Consider the following 24,458-nt stretch of genomic DNA (forward strand, 5'->3'; position numbering starts at 1 on the left):
TCAAGCTATTCTTATTTGCAGCTGACATAGTCTTTTGCATAGAAAATCCTAAAGTCTCCACTAATAAACTACTAGAACTAATAAACTACTAGAAGTAATAAATGAATAAATGAATTTAGTAAAGTGGTAGGATACAAAATCAGCACACAAAAATCAATGGCCTTTCTACATGCCAACAATGAAAGAGCTAAAGAAGAAATCACAAAAGTATTCACATTCACAATAGCTACATGAAAACTTAAGTTCCCCATGTAAATTTAACAAAGGAGGTGAAAGACTTCTGCAATGAAAACTCGAAAACGTTGATGAAAAAAATTGAAGAGGACACAAATAAATGGAAAGGTATCCTATGGTCATATGTCATAAGAATTAACATCATCAAAATGCCAATATTGCTGAAAGCAATCTTCACATTCAACACAATCCCTATCAAAATACCAATGATATTCTTCACATAAATAGATAAAAAAATCTTAAACTTTGAATAAAACCACAAAACACCCTATATAGCAAAAGCAATCTTGAACAAAAAGAACAAAGTTGGGGGCATCACATTTCCTGACTTCAAAATATACTGTAAAGCTATAGTAAGCAGAACAGCATGGTACTGGCATAAAAACAAACTGATCAATGTAATAGAATAGAGAGTCCCAGAATAAACCCATACACTTAGAGCCAACTGATTTTCAACAAAGGTGACAAAAATATACAATCAGGAAAGGACAGCCTCTTCAACAAATGGTGCTTGGAAAACTGGATATCCACATGCAGAATATTGAAACTATACCCCTAGCTCTTTCCATACATAAAAATCAACACAAAATTCATCAAAGACTTCAATTTGAGACATGAAACTATGAAACTACTAGAAGAAAACATAAGGGAAATGCTACACAAAATGGGGGTGGGCAGTGGTTTTTTGAGCAAGACTACAAAGATACAGGCAACTAAAGCAAAAATACATAAATGGGACTACATCAAACTAAAAACGTTCTGCACAGCAAGGAACACTGTCAAAAAAGTGGAGAGACAACCAACAGAATAGGAGAAAATGTTTGCAAACTACACATCAGACAAGGGGCTAATATCCAGAATATATAAGGAACTTAAATGACTTAGCAGAAAAACAAATAACCCAATTAAAAAATGGGCAAAGGACCTAAACAGACATTTCCCAAAATAAGACATACAAATAGCCAACAGGCACATGAAAAAATGGTCATCACTAATCATCAGGGAAATGCAAATTAAAACTGCAATGAGAAATTATCTTTCTCCAGTAGAATGGCTATTACCAACAACACAAAAAATAACAAATGCTGATGAGGATGCAGAGAAAAACATGGGAAGGTAAATGGTTACAGTCGTGCTGTGGAAAACAGTATGGAGTTTCCTCAGAGAACTAGAAATAGATGTAACTTATAACCCAGCCATCTCACTACTGGGTATATACCCAAAAGAAATGAAATCAATATATCAGAAAGATACATACATTTCCATGTTCATCACAACACTATTCACAATAGCCAAGAGATGGAATCAACCTAAATGTCTGTCAGTGGATGACTAGAAAAAACAAAAACAAAAACTGTGGTATATATACACAATGGAATACTACTCAGCTGTTAAAAAAATGTTAGCATTTGTAGCAACAGGGTTGTAACTGGAAACTATCATGTTAAGTGAAGTAGGGGACAAAAGACAAATACCACATGCTACCACTTATATCTGGAATCTTAAAAAAAATAAAAGTTGTTCTTATAGTTGTTCTTCTAACGTAGAATAATTGTTACCAAAGGCAGTGGAGGTGGGAGGGGCAGGAAAAGTGGTGAATTAATGGGTACACACTATGCTATCTATGCTAAGTGAATCATTATGCAGTATAAACATGTATTGAAACAACACACTGTATCCCACAAATATGTTTAACTAAATGGTAAAATATTTTGAATAAAAAAACAACTTTAACTGCTGAAATCAATAATTTAGAAATGGCAATTTGCATTAATTTAAATTTTATGAGAGTCCTTATCTAAACCATTTTAACATCGCTTGTGTATAGTACAGTTGAGGAATTGCAAGGGCAAAACACTCAATTATAAAATTAACTCAAATAGTTATTTCCATTTGAGTTTCATATTTGCAACCCTGCCATAAAACTCACAGAATCTTCCAGCAATCACTCAAAGTAAACATTATTATATAATTTAAGAATCAACATAATTTTAAAAAATTAATTTGTTTTACATGAAAGAATTGATCAATAATATTTATAAGTTTTATCATGCAATCATGTAAACATGACATAATCAGAATGTGATAATTTTACCAGTTCACATTATAAAGGAAGAGAGTCTTCTGAGCTGAAGAAGATAATGATTAACTTACTAAAGGAAAAACATGACACTTTTGTATGATTTTAACTATATTTTACATCAAATATAGCATTTAATATTTTATTATATTTTATTAACATATGTCTAAAGTATGTCTATTTGGTAAGATCGTATTGGGTTAAACTTACTAGACATATTTTAATCGAATGTGGTGTGTAGGCATTTTGAAAATTCTGACAGTATTTTTCTCTATCTTATCCACATGATTTAAATGAAACTACAGTTATTTAATATCATATAAAAGTCAATTCAATTAGTATTTTAAATACTAAAGCCAGCAGATTCCAAGCATTATTAAGTTGTAAAGCAAAAGCTTCAGTGAATTGCAATAAGTATACCTAAAGATATTCCAGTATTATTCAAATCATCATAAGTCTACTAATGACTATTTCTAAGAATTGTCAACTCTTTTGGGGGGAATGTCTCTCAAGGTTCTTTTCCTTAAAATTAATTGAAAATTGTGTGTAGTAATCTGATCATAATTCATGCCTTAACATTTAAACTAAATCTAAGTTAATATAGCCTTATTTTAAAAGAATTTGCAAAAGAATATAATTTTTATAAGAATCACATAAAATGTAGTGTGAATATAGCCAAATAAGCTCTCAGTTATTTGAATATATAAACATATTTGGTTCTATCTTCTTAATAAATTTTGTTTCCCAATACTATATATTATATTAGAGTTTTTTCATTGAAGAATTCTGCTTGTTAGATTTTTAAGAATGAAACCATAACAACATGATATAAAAAAATGCCTATGCATTCAGAAAAATTAAAATGGCATTTAATTTTAAAAATATTGACTAATGCCTTTATTTTGAAATCACAAATTCAGCCTTAATTATATCAAGTGCGGTCAGTTCTCATTTCTCAAGTGTTAGTTTGTTATCTCAAGAAAATAAAAGAAAAAAGAGAATTCAAATGTATTATATTTTACATGGAAAAATCTATTTTTCTTTTTTTTTTTCGTTAAATTTTTATTTTGTCAATATACAATGTATATGATTATTATGGCCCATCACCGACACCTCCCTCCCTCCTCCCTCTCTTCCCTCCCCCCCAAGAATGTCCTTTCCGTTTGCTTGTTGTAACAACTTCAAAAAAGTATAGTTGTTATATCTTCTCCCCCCCTCCCCGGTTTTTTTTGTGTGTGTATGTGGGTGAATTAATTTATTTTTTAGCTCCCATGACATTTAAGCTCATATCATTTCCCAAGGTGATTTTAATATTTAAACTTAAAATTCAAAAACAGCATAGAAACTAAATTACAAATCTAGTAAACGATAAAGTTATTTTTAAACGTGACATGAAAATAAAGCCTCAGTTAATTTACAACACTACTTTTAACTGGATCAGCAAAAATAATCTAAAAAAAGTGAAGGAATTAGCCAAACAACTTAGTAGGATTTGGTAATTATTCAAGTATGAGCTAGAAGCAGAATATCCACTGCTTAAACATAGTAAGTGTTAATTCACTGATATTTAGTGAGCTTTGAAACCGTACTATTTTCAAATTGTGAGGTTTTTTTGTCTAAGTATTGGTCAAAATCTTTTTGTATTTAGTACTGGAAAAACCCTGATTTTCTCAGGTGCTCTTCCTCCTTCCATTCCCTCCCTATTTTTGGAGATGAATCAGGGATTTCAGTCTTCAGTGGATGTAGGAAATGAAGTATTCTCTCTCTTTAGCACAATCAACTCTCTTTTGCTATTTCTGAAGTGTCATTTATACCTGTAACTTTGCTCTAATCAAAGTGTTTCCTAAATTGGGGGAAAAAAAACCTAAATAAACTTTATTTTATTATTTATTTATTTATTTATTTATTTGACCGGTAAGGGGATCACAACCCTTTGCACGGTGTGGTCCGTACCACTCTCAGCCAGTGAGCGCACTGGCCATCCTTATATAGGATCCGAACCCACTGCCTCGGTGCCAGCAGCGCCGCAATCTCCCGAGTTAGCGGGCTGACGCTAAATAAACTTTAAATTAAATTAAATAATTTAAGAGCTAAAACTTTTTTTAAAAGCTCGATTAATTTTTTTTTTTTTTCGTTATTTCTACCAGTAGCTACATGTTAGTAGTGTGATCTCACTGATTTTTTGTTAAATATCTGAAGACTCTCCATTTTCACTCACAGGAATCCTGAAGATTATGCTAATCATTTACTTAATTCCATGTTGTTATCAGAAAAAATAATTTTCCCATTTTTGTATTCCTCACAGCATACCTGATACATAGATTGTGCAAAATAAAGCATTCATTCATTCAATACATAAATGAATAATAAAAATAATGACTGAGTGATTAATGAGCACTTCAGGAAAGTAGACATAACATAGGCCTAAATGGCCAAACAATATATAGCTATCCCTAGAGTATCATTCTTGCCTTCTTCCAAAATTCTATGCAGTTGTAATACTTTTGGACAATATCCTTGGTGTACTGTCTGTGTTTAGGCTTATCAGATGTTATTTCCAAAATATAGAATTCAGGGATACCAGGCAGTTTCATTCTGCAAATGTGGTCATAGTTACCAACACCTAAAGGCACTAAATCCTTCACTATTATCCAATATTATTCTATACCATAAGCTAGCAGGCTATCAGTAGCTACAGATACAAAACTTTTTCCGAGGAAACTTCTAACGTTTGTGTTTTTCTTTAATAGCTTTACAAGTAACCTAGGAATTTGTTTGGTGTTTGTGTTTTTAAAGATAAAACACATAAGCTATTGCCAATTTTGATTTGTTCTATTCCATAGTTTACTAAAAAGAAGTTTCTAAATGGTGGAGGCTTATTAAGATTCATATTGCTGCAATTGCTTGCCCATTGTAGACTTTAATAAATGTTTTTGTGATTGCATTGCTAGAAGCCTCAGTTTTTCAGATGAATTATTATTCATAAAGTTACAGAAGCAAAATTTATTCCTAAAGTGTATTACTAGAGAAAAAAATCTCAATTTGCAATTTTTTGGTTTTGGGCTTTTCTAACCCATGAAAATGGCAGGTATGATATTTACACATTCTAGAAAAACATTAAAGGAATTTTTAATTTTTATGTTGAAGGCATTAGAAAAAATATATCTTAATTTTACAGATAATCATTTTATGTTCATTGACCAAAATCATTGGTTTAAAATAGCTACTTACAATCCAAAGTCCATCATACTCCACTTTCTCATGGAAAATACTGCATTCATTTGCCCACCAATCTATGCAGTTTGGATTAGTGAAATCAGGGAATACTGTTACTCCTGGCCATACCTAGAAGAACAGATCATTCACATATATACATAAATAAAAGGAAAAATAAATAAACAGAATTTTGAACTTATTTATCTGAGAAGAATAGTAAAAAATTATTAAGTTATAGTATTGTTCTTCTTTAGGTATACATGTCTCATGAACCACCTATGTTCATAACAATCTCAGGCCTACTTTAAGATGCATTTAAGGAAAAAGCATTCAAGAAGAGAAAGATATAAGAACATGGGATAAAGTTGCTATTTTGAAGCAATTAAATTTATTTCTGAGCATTGTTGTAGGTTAGGTTAATAAATAAACAAAACGTATATAGTATATTCCTTATCGGATAAAAGAAGGCACATTAGTTTATTTCCAAAGACATTTGCTTCTAGAAATTTAAGAAAAACAACTGTTTTTATTTATTTATTTTATTAACAAACAGAATATGACATATATATGGTGGGCACTGTTTTAGGCACTATTATAATTATTAGCATTTACTCTTCATTAGAACTTTAGGAGGTAGGTACTTTTTTTATACCTTTACAGAGGATGTAGGTACTATAATTTAGCCCATTTTGCAGATGAGAGAAGTGATGCACAGAGAAGCTAAATAAATTGTTCAAAGTCATACCACTAATAACAGGTATACCAGGAATTCAAACCCAGGCAATCTTACACTGAAGTTCATGCTATCGAACACTGTATATTCACTCTGCTGCCTCTTTATGATTTATACTTTTTCAAACTATTTTACATTATTTACTCATTACTTACAATGGAAACATTAGGAGAGAAGAATTTAAATTCAGATAAATTGAGATAAATTATATCGTTTTATATCCAAATAATCCATATTGACTGTCTGAACTGTCTATATCCAACAAACCAGGATTTAACAAAATGTATTCTTTGAAATGTTACTAGGCATCAAGAATAGAAAAATGTGGTCCTTTTTTTTTTCCTTGATGGAACTCATATTATTTGAAGAAGACTTTCGCCAGAATTTTAAGTTTGATGAATGTGATAAGAACGATGCTTAGGATATTCTTCATTGTTGTAAATAATGCTATAAGAAACATGTTTCTATAAATTAATATTTTCTCTTTATGTTTTATTTTTTTTTTTTATTAAACCACAGTGGTAAATTTGCCAACTCAAAGTGTCTAGGCATTTTATGATTTTGATATATCTTACAAAGTTGCCTCCAAAAGAATACTTATTCTGGATAAAAATGTGCATTTGAGAGATAGGCTGTTCTCTGATTCTGCTTCTTATTAGTTCTGTAATCTTAAAAAAGTTACGTAACCTCTTTAAGATTCCATTTTTTCACCTGTAAAGTAAGGATTTTAATAATAGCTATCTAATTTTATTGATTCAATGTAAATGATAAAACACTGCCCATTATATAAGTACTCAATATATATTTGCAATTATTTTGTATCAAATATCTGCATAGACTTCTCAGGATCCTTATAATAATCTAAAATTATTGTATTTTTTTGGGCCGGCCCCGTGGTGCACTCGGGAGAGTGCGCACTGGGAGCGCAGCAATGCTCCTGCCGCGGGATCGCCCTGGTGTGCACACTGGCTGAGCCCAGTGCAGGCAACACCAAGCCAAGGGTTGCGATCCCCTTACCAGTCACGAAAAAGCCAAATAAATAAATAAATAAATAAATAAAATAAAATTATTGTATTTTTTTTAGCTTTAGTTTTGTTTGTAGAATTGAAAATAATATGGCATCTGTTAGTCTGTGTATGACTTGTTATAAGGACTGTTTTAGAGATACTTGGAATATTTTCTCTGTCTAAATTTCTCTCTGTAATTGAAATATCAAATCTAGAGTTGAAAACAAATATACCCACACACTTACAGAAATTTTGTTGCTGCACAGTAGAAAATCTGAGCAACACAACTTCAGTGAATAAAATAATTTACCTCGCCAATAAGTGGTGTAGTCCCATCTGATTCAGTTACCCATACTTTTTGTGCATTTCCCCTGTCATAGGTTTCATATGCTGCTCCATTGCTAAGTTTCCCTGTGGAAATTGCAGGGTCCTAAAAATAGAAAGAAGAAACTAGAGAAAAATCTATTAACTTATAAATTGGAAATACTAAAGTGTATTAATATGTAATCATTCATTACCAAGATGATGACATATTTCTGTCCATGGTCATGCAAATCTTGAACAAATTCGGGGAGTCCTTGAAAAGTAACTTGATCATAAGTAAAATCTTTCTTGTCTTCCATATAGTCAATATCAGTGACCTGTGTATCCTGAAAGTTAGCAAAGAGTATTTCAATAAATAGAACTAAAAGAACTCTCTAATCACTTCAATTTTAAAGTCCAATGAACTTGTATTATAAAGATGAAAAGATAAATAGACTTATATCCCTTTTATTTTACTAAGGAAGTAATAATAGTGGTTATAAAACTAGTTATTTCTCATTCTTAAGTATAAAGCATTTAAAATGACTTCAAATTTTTAGAGCGATGATCACTACACTATGTTTCTATATATTGGTTTCACTGTATAGAAAACAAAATCTTACACATTTCAGAAAATTATTTTTAAAATATATGGGCTCTTAAAATGAAGCTCTATATTTAAAAAACTGAGTATTATTTAAACAATTAAACATGCATTCCATTCTAGTATAACTAATAATTAGTTCCTCAAAGGTACACATTTGTAACTCTCAGGTAGCATGAGCAATGTACATGGAGATGAAATATACTTTACCATTAAAAAGTAGCTTTATAATTATAAATGTATAATATAACTTACATATATATTAGATATTTTTGGTAATTCCCTCCATTATAAATTATGTGACAATATATATTCCTACAAACATTTCGTTCTACTTACAAATGGTATGCCAGCTTCCCGGTTTCTTTGTACCACTTCTTTCACTACATCTAGTGAGTTATAACTCCAGCGACTCAACTGGAATCCAAGACTCCAATATGCCGGCATTGCTGGTAGTCCAATAAGCTTGAAATAAATAGACATTTCAATAAAAAGAAATACATTTAGAATTAGTAACTAAGATTAATGTGATTTTTATTTTGTTATTTCTCTAATATTCATTTAAGTTTACATATTTTAAAGGAAGATTTAGTGTTATCTAAAATATTGCCTGGATATCTGTATAAATTTTGTTGCGTACTGCTTAACAAATTTATATTTGTCCCTCATCTTTTATTTTGTGTTAAAAAATTAGAAAGTGCAGCATTTAAGAAACATATATATTGTCCATCATGGAAAGTTAAAAAAGGGAATAAAAGAATTTCAACAAAGAAATAATATGATAAGAGGGAAATTTTCCCAGCACACACAAAATAAATATATATATTTATATATATATCAATATATATATATAGTCATTATGTAAGAAAAAAAGATGTTTAAAAGTACACAATTTCTATTCTTTTACATTTTGACAGTTATTTCTTTCCTGGCTTGCAAAAATGTTAATAAAATGTATGTTCTATAAAGGTCCCACCCAGTTATTGCATAGCATTCTTATTTCATTCACGTGCAGTACCTTGGCTTCTGCCCTTCCATCTGGGACCAAAGGAACCACCTTCTCCTTCCATCTGAGGTGGCCCAAGCAAGCTCAGTGCACAAATTGCAAGAGAGTAGCAGTGTCTCATTACAACAGAAGACATGATTTAGCATGTGGAAATTTGGATGTAACTGATGTTAATTTTTTCCACTAATAACTGAGTGTTAGGTTACAAAAACACAACGTCATTTGGCATAATGGGTGTTCTTTGAGGCTTTTGTATACATATATTTTGGATCCATGATTTCTCCATGATTTATGTATGAAAAACTGCTATATAAAAACCAAACAGAAATTACTCACGTTGGGTTATTATTTTCTATTCAAATAAAGTATTAAATTTATTTTGAAAATAACTTTGTATAAAGTAAAGCTTTCAAAAAAAGTATTTTTCAAAGGATATTTCTAAGTAAATACCTTATGTTCTGTAGAATTCTTTAAAGATTTGAATATTTGATTGAAATTTCTTCTCATATATGTGTGATATATACACACACACATATGAGGTCACTTCAAAAAGTTTGTGGAAAAATAGAATTAAAAGAAAATACAGTGGTTAGAGTGTGGTGTTACAAACCCCGTGTCAAGGGTTTGGATCCCATACCCACCAGTTGCAAAAAATAAATAAAAGAACAAATAGATTGATAAGACAAATCTTCCCATAAACTTGTGAAGTACTCTCATATATGTTTGTGTGTATATATTTATTTTTCATATAAGTATGTAAAATATTTTATAAATTTATATATGTGTTATTTTATATTTGTATAGTATATGTATAAATTATCTTTAAAATTGATAAAATAATCTGGCCATTCAAAAAATATGTTTTAAATTTTAATACATTGATACCACTAATACATTAGTTTATGCACAGAGGGTACTTCATTTTTCTTCAAATAAGAAAGTTTCTTCTGACCACTCTCTATACAACTTGAGCCTCATTTAAATGTAGCGGTGATTAATAGTGCTATATTCTATACTATTCTTTCATCTTATTATTTAAATTCAAGTCTCGGCCAATCTACTTATAAAATGTTGTAAGCAAGTGCACTACTGTACTGTATGTATGCTACATTTATATGGCAAGTATGAGTCACACTCAGTGAATGCTGACCACAGACCTTACTCAGCATATAATAGACAGCTATGCCAACTAATGTTGGATAAATCAAATGTCAATTTCTTTCAAAAAACATACTTTCCCTCTGTTTTCCTCATGTGATAACCCCACACAAAGTCTATAAGGTCAACCCAGATCTGTAATTATGATTTTATATTCCAGAGACTGTTAAATATTTGTGTTTGTTTTCTGAAATTCACATTTATAAACAGAAATTTTGGAATTGTTAGATACTGTAATTGATTCAACTAAAACCCTAGCTAGTCTCATTTCAGATTTTTGGATCCTAATTTGAATATTTTTATAGTAATCACTTCTCTTTTGAGATCATTTTTGGGAATGAAATCTATATGCCTAAAGGTATTTCAAGAAGACCAGATTTTTAAAATAGTATGATCCTTGAATCTTACACCAACAAAAGAAATAATTATCTTTTCCACGATAACACCAGGTATTATATATACCTATAGTTAACAGGAGAGCAGTTACATAGGAGGTAGTTTTAGAATCAGACCTAGTGTAAGTCTTGGATTACTCACCTCTCTAAGCTCATTTTGGGCTTAGGTACACTAAGATTATATTAAATTAAGTAACTGAGAATTGCTTAGATAGTAACATAACATGGAAGGCTTAAGACTAGGTTTAAAACTTGGCCTTCTCTAGGCCTCAGGATCAGAGCCAATTTTCCTGGAGTTTACCTACTATGCATTTGCAGTAGTGAAGCAACTTGTACTGGCCTTTCTCTTAACTCAGTTACTTCTAGGATGTTGATCAAAAGGATGTATGACCTACACATTCATTGCATATTCTCAGTATTAAACATAAGATGCTTCCTTTTGCTTTATTCCACCAAAGTCAGTCATAAATAAGTAAAGATTTAATATGCAAAATCTCTAAGAAATCCAACTCCTGAAACCAGCTGCCAAGAAATAAGAAACCATTTTGAAACAAGAAATATAAACATTTAAATACACATGTGGTTAACTGTATAGGGGGAAGAAATAAAAACCACCTACTTGTATCCTAAAAATGGTAATAAATGTATCTTTAAATACATTTAGCTAAGAGGCCCCAGATATGTAAAATAAAATTATCTAAATAGGAGGACATGTTAGATGAAAGAAAAGTATGGCAGAATATAATTGTATAAAATCTATTGGAAACACACCTGTTGATACTGTTGAACTACTTGTTCTGGTGTATCTCCTAGAAAGATGTAAAAGTCCAGAATGCCGCCAGTCATTCTATAGGTTACTATTGGAGTAGGCTGGATGAAAATCTCTATAAAATAAAAATTGGAAAAATATATGTAAATAGTAAAAAGGTACATAGTAATTTGCAGAGTCCACTTAAAATACTTTGCATTAACCATATTATTTCACACTATTACAAAATAATTAAGAAGAAATAAAATATTGAATGTAGAAACAACACAGGAGAAGAGTAGTATGTTACCATGTATGAGGTTTATGATAGGATATCCCAGATACTTCCTTTTACACATGTTGGCAAAAGCCCCCCTGCACACTACATTGTAAGGGGTATAAGATTTGTCTTCTTACAACAAAATAATTTCTTTCCAAGATTGCATTTAAATTAGTAATTTTAACTGAAGATTCTCTGAATGATCATATTGCCACACATTAATTTCTAAGAAGAAAAAAAATCAAAGGTTTTTTATTTAACTTTTCTTATGTAAAACACATTAATTGACTGCATAACCATGTAATGTACTGCTCCTGCTGGAACATTACTAATTTTTGTAAACTTTTATTGCTTATTTACCTATTAAAAAGACATTGCACTCACAATATTAAAAAACAAAAGATTCTACATTTTTTGAATTATGATAAATTAAAAAATCACTTCCTTTATTCTATTCCATAGACACCTTTCTCTTTTTTATTTGTAGTGGTATGTTAATTTTATCTTCACAAATGAAGCCATGGAAATGAGAATACTCATTTGCATGTACATGTTTCAATGTTGGTCTGAAGGGAAAATAAAATGTTTGAATGTCACAACATAGTATACTCTCCCCAAAATAGAAGCACTGATATGCAAAAATCTATCATCTCACTAATTTCTAAACCTACCTAAATAAGTCCACTTGCTAAAATCATTAACAATAGCATTTACTCTGGCATACATTATGGATGTTTGGGATAAAGAGAGCAGTTAAACCTGTTAATTTCATTTAAATTATTGAATAAATTATTCTTACCCATTGCATTACTATTCATTAAAAAAACACCAAATGACTTTCCAGAAGTATCTTCAATGCACATGAAGAATGTTTGATGGCCATATAAATTATCATTACTCTAAAAGGCAAAAATTTAAAAATTAAATGTACAAATCTATTTAAAATAAAAAGATTATATATGTTAACATGGTCTTTGCAAACATCTGTTTTTATAATTATTCCCCATATTTCTATACTAATTCTCTTCAGTATTTGCACCATATAAAATATTGTAGCAAAAAAACCATCTAATTTATTTTATTGATTAATATATTAACATATAAGATATATAACATAATATACACATTATACTATCAATAGATTGTTAACTTTTCTTTATGTGTTACTATGCTTAAATGAGTTTTAATAAGCCATTCATTATAACATCATGGCATGTTTATTTATTATGCCCAATGTATGCCCAAGGCACTACAGGGAATTCCAAGATGATGCCCACTCTCATAGAACTTTTGCAGTATGTCTGTTGAGGCTGATGAGAAGCTGAAATAGTGAAGGCAAACTGGAAAAAAAAATGATAAGATGAAAGGAAAAAGACTTCCTCACTGAGTGAATATGGAGATTGAAAGGAATGGATGTATGGAAAATAGCTATGAAGTTCTGTCTGGTGTTTATTATAGACAGTGTTTCTGTAAACTGAGATTGCTAGAATTTATTAGCTTAGTAGTTCTGTACTGAATGAGGATCTGTAAAACAACCATGCACTTATTCATTTTTAGGAATAAATAGTATTCACTATTGAAAAAAATCACAAACATTATATCAAAATCAATCATGAATCAATGTAAAATATATATATTTTTAATGGCGTGGTCTTTTGTCCTGAAAAATCTTACATTCTAGAGGGAGAGACAAATATATACAGAAATAATACACTGTGATGACTGTCATACTAAAATATAAATAAAAGGTTAGAAGGTAAAGACTAATTCCACATGGGAGACTTTGAGAGAAGTTCTTATGAGGTGAGAATTCAGATGAACCCTCAACAACAGATTATGTGAATGATAAAGAACCACAATGTTTAGTACTTACAAAGAAAACCAACTCCCTGTGCAAAGATTTGGAGTTATGGAACATTATTTTATGTTATGGAACAGGAAGAAGTAGGACAGAGATGCATGAGATAATGTCCAACAGATAAGCAGACACCATATCATATAAAAAGATATAGAACATGGTAAATGTTTGGAATTACTGTAGTGTAATGGCTAACCACTGATGGGTTAAAGTACAAGAATGACTGAAAAAGGAAAGATAAAATATAAAAATGAAAGGCAAAGGAAAAAATCATCAAACTGAAAATACCTGTTCAAACATTCACAAAATCTATTAGTCACTGAATTAATTTAGGACTTAGCTATCAATTTTCACTCCTAAGCTAAGCAAGCTTCTGGATCAGATATTGCTGACATCAAATAGTTTAGTTGATAATTTCAAATGAATGATGGTTTCAAACAAGTTAAAGTTAACATCTGCTCCAATATAATGATTTTATTTATAACAAGTAAGACAGTTTCTTACATCACCAGGAATTTGATCCCGAGTAAAGATTGGCCATGTTTTCCAAAACAAATCATGATGAAATCTCTTATGAACATGTTCCCCAATGCCATACATATATTCACTAGGAAGCCTGGTTGAAATCTGTAAATATTGGTCAGAGTACACCAAGGGACCAATGCTGGTGTCAAACCTGAACAATGAAATAAAAAAATAAATGATCTAGAAATATATGTAAACTATCTACCAAATTTGGGTTATGTCAACAGTATCCAGAATATTTTATTTTAAAGACATCACTCTTTAGTTGTGGGCACTTCTTAGTAAAACACAAATTACCCCATAACCAAACTTGTTCACTGCACCAACAAAATTTGCTTCATCATCACCAATAACTTTCACATGTATTCTCTCCTTTAATCTTCAATACAACCTGAAAGCTTAACTACCTTTATCAATCCTTTCTCACAGATGACACAAATTAGGAAAGTTAATTCATGTTTTCAAGGCTCACAAACTGGTTGGCAGTAAAGCCAGGCTTCAAAAACACGGTTCTTCCTTTGCTTCAGGGGCAGATTTTTAGAATACATTCTGATATTGCCCTCAACATATCAAACACTTATATTAAAATTAAGTTTAAACTCATTTTTTCTAATAAAGAAGATGGTTGTATATTTTATGCAGATGAAATATGTACTACAATTAATGTTAAATGGCATTAATATTTTTTTATTTTTTATCCTTACTGACAAATAACAATAGTACTATTTATAGGTTACAATGTGATGTTTTGATATACATTTACTGAATGACTACATCAAGGTAATTAGCATATCCTTTACCCCACTTTTTATTTTTTGTGGTACAAAAATTTAGAATTTACTCTCAGAAATCTTGAAGTATACATTAAATTAAATTAGAAACTATAGTTTCCATGCTCTACAATAGATCCCTAAAATGTATGATCTCCTGTCTGACCCTTTGACTAACATCTCCCTATTTTTCTCCACCCCCAGCGTCTGGTTACAACCATGCTACTCTCTGTTTTTATGATTCTGACATTTTTAGATTCCTTATATAAGTGAGGTCATGCAGTATTTGTCACTTAGCATTTAATATTTTAATGATTTAACACAAAGTCAACTGTGAAAGTATTACAGGATGTTTAATAAAAGTAATTGCTGATATTCAATCTGGACAACTGCTTATTAGTATTTCTTGAGTATGCAAGAGCATTTATCTTGAAAAAGATATAGACTATTTGAACAGATTAAATGCAAGACTCAACAATATGTTCCCTGAAAGTTGATTCACCTGTGAAGACACACATAGACTAACAGTGAGGAATGAAAAAATGATTCTACATAAAACAAAACCAAAAATGAGCAGGAGTATCTATACTTATATCAGATGCAATAGACTTTAATTTAAAAACTATAAAAAGAGACAAAGAAGGGCATTTTATAATGAAAAAGGGATCAATTCTGAAAGAGGATATAACATTGTAAATAAATATGCACCCAACATTGCATCACCCACACATATAAAGCAAATATTATGGGATCTAAAAGCACAGATAGACCCCTGATAAAATAATAGTTGGGTACTTCAACACCCCTTTCTCAGCATTGGACAGATCCTCTATACACACAAACACACACACACACACACACACACACAATAAAAAAAAAAAAAGAAAAGAAAAAGAAAAAACAGAAATATTGGTCTTAAATTGCACTGTGGAATGACTGGACCTCACAGACATTTACAGAATATTTCATTCAAAAACTACAGAATACCTGTTTTTTTTTCATCAGCACATGAATCATTTTCCAGGATAGACCATATGTAAGGTCAAAAATCAAGTCTCAACAAATTTTTCAAAAATTGAAATCATATCAAGTGTCTTTTCAGATCACAACACAATAAAATTAGTAATCAATAATGAGTAAAACTTTGGAAAATTTACAAATAAGTGGAAATTAAACAATATGCTCTTGAACAACCAGTGGATCACAGAAGAAATTAAGCAGGTAATTAAAAATGCCTTGAAATAAATGAAAATAGAAGCACAATACCAAAACCTATAGCATTCTGCAAAAGCAGTATTAAGAGGGAATTTTAATACAGTGTTTATGTAAAAAAGCAGAAAGATTTCAAATAAACAACCTAATGTTGCTCCTTACAAAACTGAAAAGCAAGAACAACCCAACCCCCAAACTCAATAGACAAAAAGAAATAATAACAATCAAAGCAGAACTAAATGAAATAAAGAACAAAAAATGATATAAAAAATGTGCAAAGTAAAAAGATGGTATCTTAAGAAGATAAACAAAATTGACAAACCATTATCTATACTAAGAAAAGAAGAGAGAAGATTCTAATAAAAATTGTAAGTGAAAAATGAGATATAATAAGTGATACCATAAAAACACAAGTAACTATTAGAGACAATTATGGTCAACTACATGCCAATGAATTAGAAAATCTGGAGGAAACAAATAAATTTCTGGTCATATACAAAGTACCAAGACTGAATGAAGAAAAGAAAACTTGAACAAACCTATAACAAATAACAAGATTGAATTAGCAGTCACCCAACAAAGGAAAGCCCAGGACTAGATGGCTTCACTGCTGGCTTCTACTAAACTTCTGAAGAAGAATTAATACCAATTCTTCTCAAACTATTAAAAAAAGATAAAGGTAGAGTATATTCTTACAAACTCATTCTATGAGGCCAACATCACCCTGGTACCAAAATCAGACAAGGACACAACATAAAAAAAGAAAACTACAGGGCAATATCCCTGATGAACATAGATGGAAAAAATCCCAACAAAATAACAGCAAACAGAATTCAACAACATATCAAAAAGATTAGACACCATGATCAAGTGGGATTTATTCTAGGAATACAAGTATGTTTCAACATATGCAAATCAATAAATGTTATAGACAACATCAATAAAATGAAAGATAGAAACCATAAGGTTATCTCAATAGATGCAGAAAAGCATTTTGATAAAATTCAAAGTCCCATTATGATTAGGTATAGAAGGAAAGTATCTCAACACAATACAGACCATATATGACAAACCCGCAGCTAACATCATACTAAATGGGCAAAAGTTGAAAACTTTTCTTTTAATAACAGGAGCAAGACAAGAATATCCACTTTTATCACTCCTATTTAACACAGTACCAGAACTTCTAGCCAGAGCAATTAGGCAACAGAAGGAATGGGCATCCAAATTGGAAAAGAGAAAGTCACATTGCCCTGTTTGCAGGTGACATGATCTTCTATGTAGAAAAGCCTAAAGAGTCCACCAAAAACCTCTTAGAACTGATAAACAAATTCAGTAAACTTGCCAGACAGAATATCAACATACAAAAATCAGTATCATTTCTATACACCAGTGTTCCACATCACTAATCATCAGGGAATTGCAAACCAAAGCCACATGAGCTTATCTTACCCCAGTTAGAATACCTACAATCAAAAAGACAAAAAATAAATGCTGGTGAGGATGTAGAGAAAAGAGAACTCTTATACACTGTTTGTGAAAATGGAAATTAGTATAGCCAGTATGGAAAATAGTGTAGAGGTTCCCCCAAAAAACTAAATTAGAACTACCATTTGATCCAGCAATTCCACTGCTAGGTATTTAACCAAAGGAAAGGAAATTAGCATACTGAAGAGATATCTGCATCCTCATGTTTATTACAGTACTACTGACAACAGCCAAGATTGATAATCAACCCATTAACATATGAAAGGACAAAGAAAATGTGATATATATGCACGATGGATACTACTTAGTCATGAGAAATAATGAAATCCTGCCATTTGTGGAAACATGGATAAGCCTGGAAGACATTATGTTAAATGAAATAAGTGAGGAACAGAAAGATAAATACTGCATGTTCTCACTCATATGTGGGAAATGAAAAACAAAACAAGTTAAACCTTTAGAAGTAGAGAGGAGAATTGTGGTTAGTAGCAGCTGGGAAGGGGAGGGCGGATAGGGAAAGATTGGTTAAAGGATGCAAAATTATAGGTAGATGGGACAAATAAGTTCTAGTGGTGTACAGTAGTGCTAGGCATCTATAATTAACAATAAATGTATATTCTCAAATGGCTACACGAGAGCAGTTCAAATGTTCTCATCACAAAGAAATGATAAAGTTTTGCAAAGATAAATATGCTAATTACCCTTATTCAAGCCTCACAAATTTTATATGTGTACTGAAATATAACTCTGTACTCCATAAATATGTATATTCAATGTTTCAATTTAAAAATATATATATATTCCTTTTTAAAAATATATTCACAGGAAATTACTGAACCCCTTGCACCAATACCCCCCCAAATATATTTATAATAAAGGTGTCCAGCCTATATTTAATTTAATATATATAAGAAAATTCTTTTAATATTATGGAAGTTAACCACTCTCTGAATAGTAAACATTTGATCCTACCAATCAGCAACAGAATATGATGAATAATGGGGAAGAGATAAAACAAGAGTTTTAGGTTTGCAGAAATATAGAGAAGGCTATAATTGTAGTAGTGATGCTCTGTACCTTCACTTTTGGTTGGAACCAATTTGTATTTTTCATTTACATTCTATCACCTTTCATTCATAGGAAACAAAACACCTTTATCATCACAAGCTTTACGAAAATACACGCCTACCCTCTTCTGGGAAGAAAAAATTTATTCTTTCTGAAAAGATCTTGAAATTAAGACTTCCTGTTATATAATAATAGAATAAAATGGACTAATTATTTATATTTAAATAAATGTAAAATAAAATATTTACTTACAAAATTCTGCTATTGCTTTTCCTAATAACTTTGATGCTAAATGGATTTTCTGTAACCTCCACAGAATACAATGTATCAGAAGATGCAGGTCCAGTAAATTCCTCTACAAACTGATGAGGAACTTCATATCTTCTGTTATTTGGGTCAGTAATCTGCAAAGATTTAAACAAATTAGCAAAAGCTATTATTTATGTTTTTTAAATTCTGAATTAAATGCAACCTTCAGATAGAAAATAATGGTAATTTTATGGAAGAGCTAGAAATCTAGTCACAATCTTAATGTTAGCATTGTTGAATAGCTATTAACAAATAAAATATATAAATTGTTAATGAATAAATAGAATTAGCTATGAAAGTACTGTATATAAAATCAAGTAAAAATTTTTATTGACTGATATAAAAATCAATAGTAGCATTAACAAATATTGATTATTTCATACTACACTTTTGTGAATTTAATTACTCTTAGTGCTTTTCAGTGTTCACCTCCTTAGATCTAAAAGGATTTTGAATTTCTTCTAAAAAATCTCTTATTTCCTGTGAAATCATTGCTAAAAAGGTGATATACAAAGGATATAAGTTCTAAAAGGATTTTGAATTTGTTCTAAAAAATCTCTTATTTCCTGTGAAATCATTGCTAAAAAGGTGATATACAAAGGATATAGTGTTGCTTTAACTTCCATGTCCAAGAAACATATTATAATCTACTTGCTGAAAAACAGAAGAAATTAGTTTTTTTTTTAGTTATGAATGCAAGAGAAAACCAGTTAAAAGTAGTGAGTATAAGCTGAATTTATACAGCACTATTAGCATATTTCTTAAATTAAATTTTAAACTAATTGTTCATCATAGCATACAGTTGAAATAATAAAAATTACTAATGTTATTGAGTGTTTATTCTTCTCAAGACACTATGCTAAATATTTTACATAGACTATATTATTTAAATTCTTCAAAAATAACTACAGGAGAAACTATTATTACCCTTGCATTATTTTTAAGTAATCGGGCTCAGAGAGGTGTAGTAACCAGTCTAATCAGTCCTTTGCTTTGGGATAAATATTTCACAAGAGGGAAAAGGTACTTGTAGGGTGAAGGGTGTCTTTATAAAATGTCTCATATTATTAAATCTTTAAAAATCTCCAAAAATATACCTTGAACCGGAAACGATTGGGTGTCTGACTTTGAGATGTGAAGAGAACACTGTTAATGTCATTTCCGAATAGTGAAGGTGAAGCTATCCTGCTTAATTTGGCTTCAAGTCCTTAAAAAGGGGAAAAGTCAGGCATTGGTGATTTTATTTACAAAGATTAATAATTGCTAAATATTTTTTATACTTTTATAATTTAATTACATTTATAACAAATAATAAGTAATTTTTAAAATTTGGATGACAACGATCATGCAAAAAAGAAATTCTTAGTATAACCAATTTGAACATTCTTGTACACATATTTTCATTTGATTCCATTTTAAAATATTTTTCCAAAGAGAATTTTAAAACACATTATTTGTTCCATATGGAATATATCATACTGAATTATCATTGAGTACTTCTCACCAGTATTTGTTGCTGCTATTTCCTCAACATTGTAGCCATGGTTATTAACGAAAAAGCACCAAGGAATAACAGTGTCATTCCATGGCCTCCAGCAGCAGCCTCGCTGTGCACAAGTTGCCTGATGAATTTTTAAAAAAAAATAAACAATATGATTAGTACTGTTATCAGATGCACCAGTCTCTATTCTTCCAATGAATAAATATTTTAAAAACAAGCTTATTTCTTCACCTATATAAAATACCAAAATATTATTTGTTCTCTTCTTCCTTTAACTTCGAAGAATTATAAAATTTGATAAATTGAATTGTTACACCCTCTCGGAAATTTATGCTCTGAGTTGTGATTTATCAGATCCACATATCAATACTTTCACAATACTTTCCACATATCAATATTTTTGTAAGGTCATGTATTTTAAAGGTTCCTGCCCTCTGTGTAACTATAATTTATTCTCTTGTCAGTGTTGATTCAGAAGAACTGAAATATTTATTTTGTACTAATTATGTATCAAGCTGGAGGTGAAGCTAAAAAGATGAAGATATAGTCCTGAATTCAAGCCCACATAAAATGTTTAAGATGGGGGGCCAGCCCGGTGGCGCACTGGGTAGTGCGCCGCTTGGGAGGCGTGGCGGTGCTCCCGCCCGAGGGTTCGGATCCCACGTACGGACCGGTTCCCGCTCACTGGCTGAGCGAGGCGCGGGAGCAACGCCGAGGGTTGCAATCCCGTTGCCGGTCCCTGGTCCGGTACGGGGGCAACACTGAGGGTTGCGATCCGTTGCCGGACACGGAAAAAGACAAAAGACAAAAAAAAAAAAAAAAAGTTTAAGATGGCTATTTCCGGCTATTTATTAGTTCAATATTTAACTACTTAAACTATTTTAACTAGTCTATGTGCCTGGTATCAAATCTAGTTGATGAAAACTTGCACTCAGTGAATAAAGCAAAATACTTACCCTCAGTAATATTATTATCTATATGAAAATATTATGTGAAGTGGAAGAAAAATGATAAAATTTGTACGTAAAAATTTGAGCAACATGGTGATGCTATGTGATAACAATAGTATAATTAAAATCTACTTAATATTTAAATTTAACAACATGACATGCTTTCATAATTTGAACCCTTGTAGGGTTTCCCCCTCTTGGCTATTTGCTATGAAAATATGTTAAAAGTTTCCATATTTAGTTAGCTGACAGTATACATTAACTGTAACATGCATCACATTTTCACATTAATTTTAAATAGTATTAGATACAAACACACACATATTCATATGCATACATATATATTGCAAACCAGAGGACAATTGGATTTGACCATGTTAGAGGGTAATTACCTATCAGAGTCTAAACTATGTGTGACTTTTGATGAGGTAATTTTACCTTTAGTCACATAACCTATAGAAATACTCCCAGCAATACAAAGATAAAACTGTACAAAAATTATTAGCAGCAGTCTTTATAAGTTTTTTAAAAAAATAAATAATAGTACAAAACAAGGAGGTAGATAAAATAATTCGAAAAGGTATAAAGGTGCTAAGTTTAAAAAACAAGAGAAAATAAATAAGCACTTTAGAATCACAATTTGAAAAACTAAAAAATATACAGTAAAATAGACATATTAAATTCCTCAAAATATTCTATACTGGATTCTTAGGGCTGCCATACCAACTGTGAAAAAGGTGGTTTAAAACAACAGAAATTTATTCTCTCACACTTCCGGAGGCTAGAAGACTTAATTCAAGGTGTCAGCAGAGCCATGCTGTTTCCGAAGGCTCTAGGAAAGAATCCTCTCTTGTCCATTCCTAGCTCCTAGTGGCTCCTGGCAATCCTTGGTATTTTTTGGCTTGTAGATGCATCTATCCAATCTTTGCTAAGATCTTCACATGGCTTCCTCTGCTGTCTATTTTATTCCTTCCTCTTATAAGTACACTAGTCATTAGATTTAGGGCCCACCTTAATCCAGTATGACTTGATCTTTAACTAATTAGTTCTGCAAAAACTCTATTTCCAAATAAGATCATATTCTGTGGCTCCAGGTGGACATAAATTTCTGAAGATCATTATTCTATCTACCACATATACACATCAACATATTAGTAAAAGCTGTAATTCCAATTATGGCTTTAAAATTATTAGTAATTTTAGTTTATCTTGTGGAGATTTTAACACTTGTTTATGTTTAGTTGCTCTTTTCATTTTTCAGGATTTTAGGCATTTTTAGCATAATTTTTAATTTCTCATCTAACTTCAAGGGGTTTTTTCTTGCTTCATTTGAAAAAACAAAAAATTAAAATACTAAGTATCTATCAATAAATATAATTTCACTAAACTTTAGTAGGTAGAAATACAATAAACTTGTTATATTCTTATCTTCATTATATATATGTACATATAATTATATATATACAATTATATATAATATACATATATATGAAAATATATATACAATTATACATAATAATATTACATGTAATAATATACAATGTGTATATATATAACACATGAGTGTATATGTGTGTGTGTACACATATACAGACATATATATATATGCACACTAAATTGTGTCCCCTTAAAATTCATATATTGAAGACCTAACTTCCAATGTGACTCTATTTGTAGACACGGCCTTTAAGAGTGTAATTAAGGGTAAATGAGTTAACAAGGGTGATGGAGTTTGGATGTGTTGTCCCCTCCAAAACTCATGTGGAAATTTGATCTCCAATGTGGCAGTGTTGGAAACTGATTTAGTCATGGGGGTGGATCCCTCATGAATGGATTAATGCTCTCCCTGAGGGAGGAGGAGTAGTGAGTGAGTTCTCTATTAATTCCTGCGAGAGTTTGTTGTTTATAGGACCCTGGCACCTCCTCTCTCTCTCTCTCTTGCTTCCTGTCACCATGTGATCTGCTTGTACCCGCTGGCCGCCTGCCACTTTCCGCCATGAGTAGAAGCAGCCTGAGGCCTGTGCCAGACACAGCTGTCCCAGAATCATAAGCCAAATAAACATCTATCCTTTATAAATTACCCAGTCTCAGGTATTTCTGTCATAGCAACACAAAACGGACTAAAACAAAGGGTATGTCCCTAATCCAGTAGTACTGGTGACCTTATAAAAAGAGAAAGACCAGAAATCTCTCTGCCTCTTTGTATGTACACAGAGGAACTGCTGTGTGAAGACATAAGGACAAGGCAGCTGTCTATAAGCCAGAAAGAAAGACCTCACTAGAAAACACCCCTGATGACACCTTGAACTTGGACATCTAGCCTCCAGAACTGTGAGAAAACATTATTTTTTAAGTTCTCCAGTCTGTGGTATTTCGTTATGGCAGCCTGAGCGGAAAGGGCTGTATTTTAAATTATTATTTTGACTGTTCCATATTTTCTCATCATTGTGCAATAAGTAGGGATGCCTTTTCTAATTAAAAAATAAGTTATGTATATGATAATTTCAATATAAACAATTTTTTTATTTTCAAATATTTTATAATCATGATCCATTCTCATAAATGTGAAAACCCAACAGAAATTTTTTTTAATTAGAAAAACTTAAGGAAATTTTTAGAAAATCACCACTTTGACCAAATACAATTTTAATCACCTTGCTTAGAACAAATAATATTTAGTGAGATTGCATGATTCTCATATTTAGAAAAGTAAGTATATACTTTTAAGGTGATAAATAATTGCTTTTAGTTGATCACTAGGGATGATGGAAAACCAACATTTGAAGTATTTTTAAGAATCTTCAAAAGATTTAATGAAAAAATATGAAAGGCATATAACATAAATAAAATAAAAAACATTTATGAGTGACAAAGTTAGACTAAAAAAATCTCATTTGGGGCCGGCCCGGTGGCGCACTGGATAGTGCGCTGCTTGGGAAGCGCGGCGGCGCTCCCGTCTGAGGGTTCGGATCCCACATACAGACCGGCTCCCGCTCACTGGCTGAGCGAGGTG

At 31.1% G+C, this 24,458-nt stretch overlaps 1 protein-coding gene across 1 annotated transcript in view; it reads right to left on the reverse strand.

Annotated features, from left to right (window-relative positions):
* Positions 1-24,458, reverse strand: part of SI (sucrase-isomaltase (alpha-glucosidase)) — a 196,473-nt gene that overhangs the window by 77,120 nt on the left and 94,895 nt on the right. The window contains exons 5-14 of the mRNA XM_008581385.1: positions 20,499-20,616; positions 20,092-20,201; positions 18,938-19,089; positions 14,127-14,298; positions 12,564-12,663; positions 11,508-11,620; positions 8,517-8,642; positions 7,789-7,920; positions 7,581-7,700; positions 5,546-5,659 (exon numbers count right to left, since the gene is read on the reverse strand). Of these exons, the coding sequence (XP_008579607.1) occupies positions 5,546-5,659; positions 7,581-7,700; positions 7,789-7,920; positions 8,517-8,642; positions 11,508-11,620; positions 12,564-12,663; positions 14,127-14,298; positions 18,938-19,089; positions 20,092-20,201; positions 20,499-20,616 (1,257 nt within the window). The remainder of the gene's footprint in view (positions 1-5,545; positions 5,660-7,580; positions 7,701-7,788; positions 7,921-8,516; positions 8,643-11,507; positions 11,621-12,563; positions 12,664-14,126; positions 14,299-18,937; positions 19,090-20,091; positions 20,202-20,498; positions 20,617-24,458) is intronic.

The sequence above is a fragment of the Galeopterus variegatus genome, unplaced genomic scaffold, assembly GCF_000696425.1.
Source record: "Galeopterus variegatus unplaced genomic scaffold, G_variegatus-3.0.2 Scaffold2341, whole genome shotgun sequence".
Classification (NCBI taxonomy): domain Eukaryota; kingdom Metazoa; phylum Chordata; class Mammalia; order Dermoptera; family Cynocephalidae; genus Galeopterus; species Galeopterus variegatus.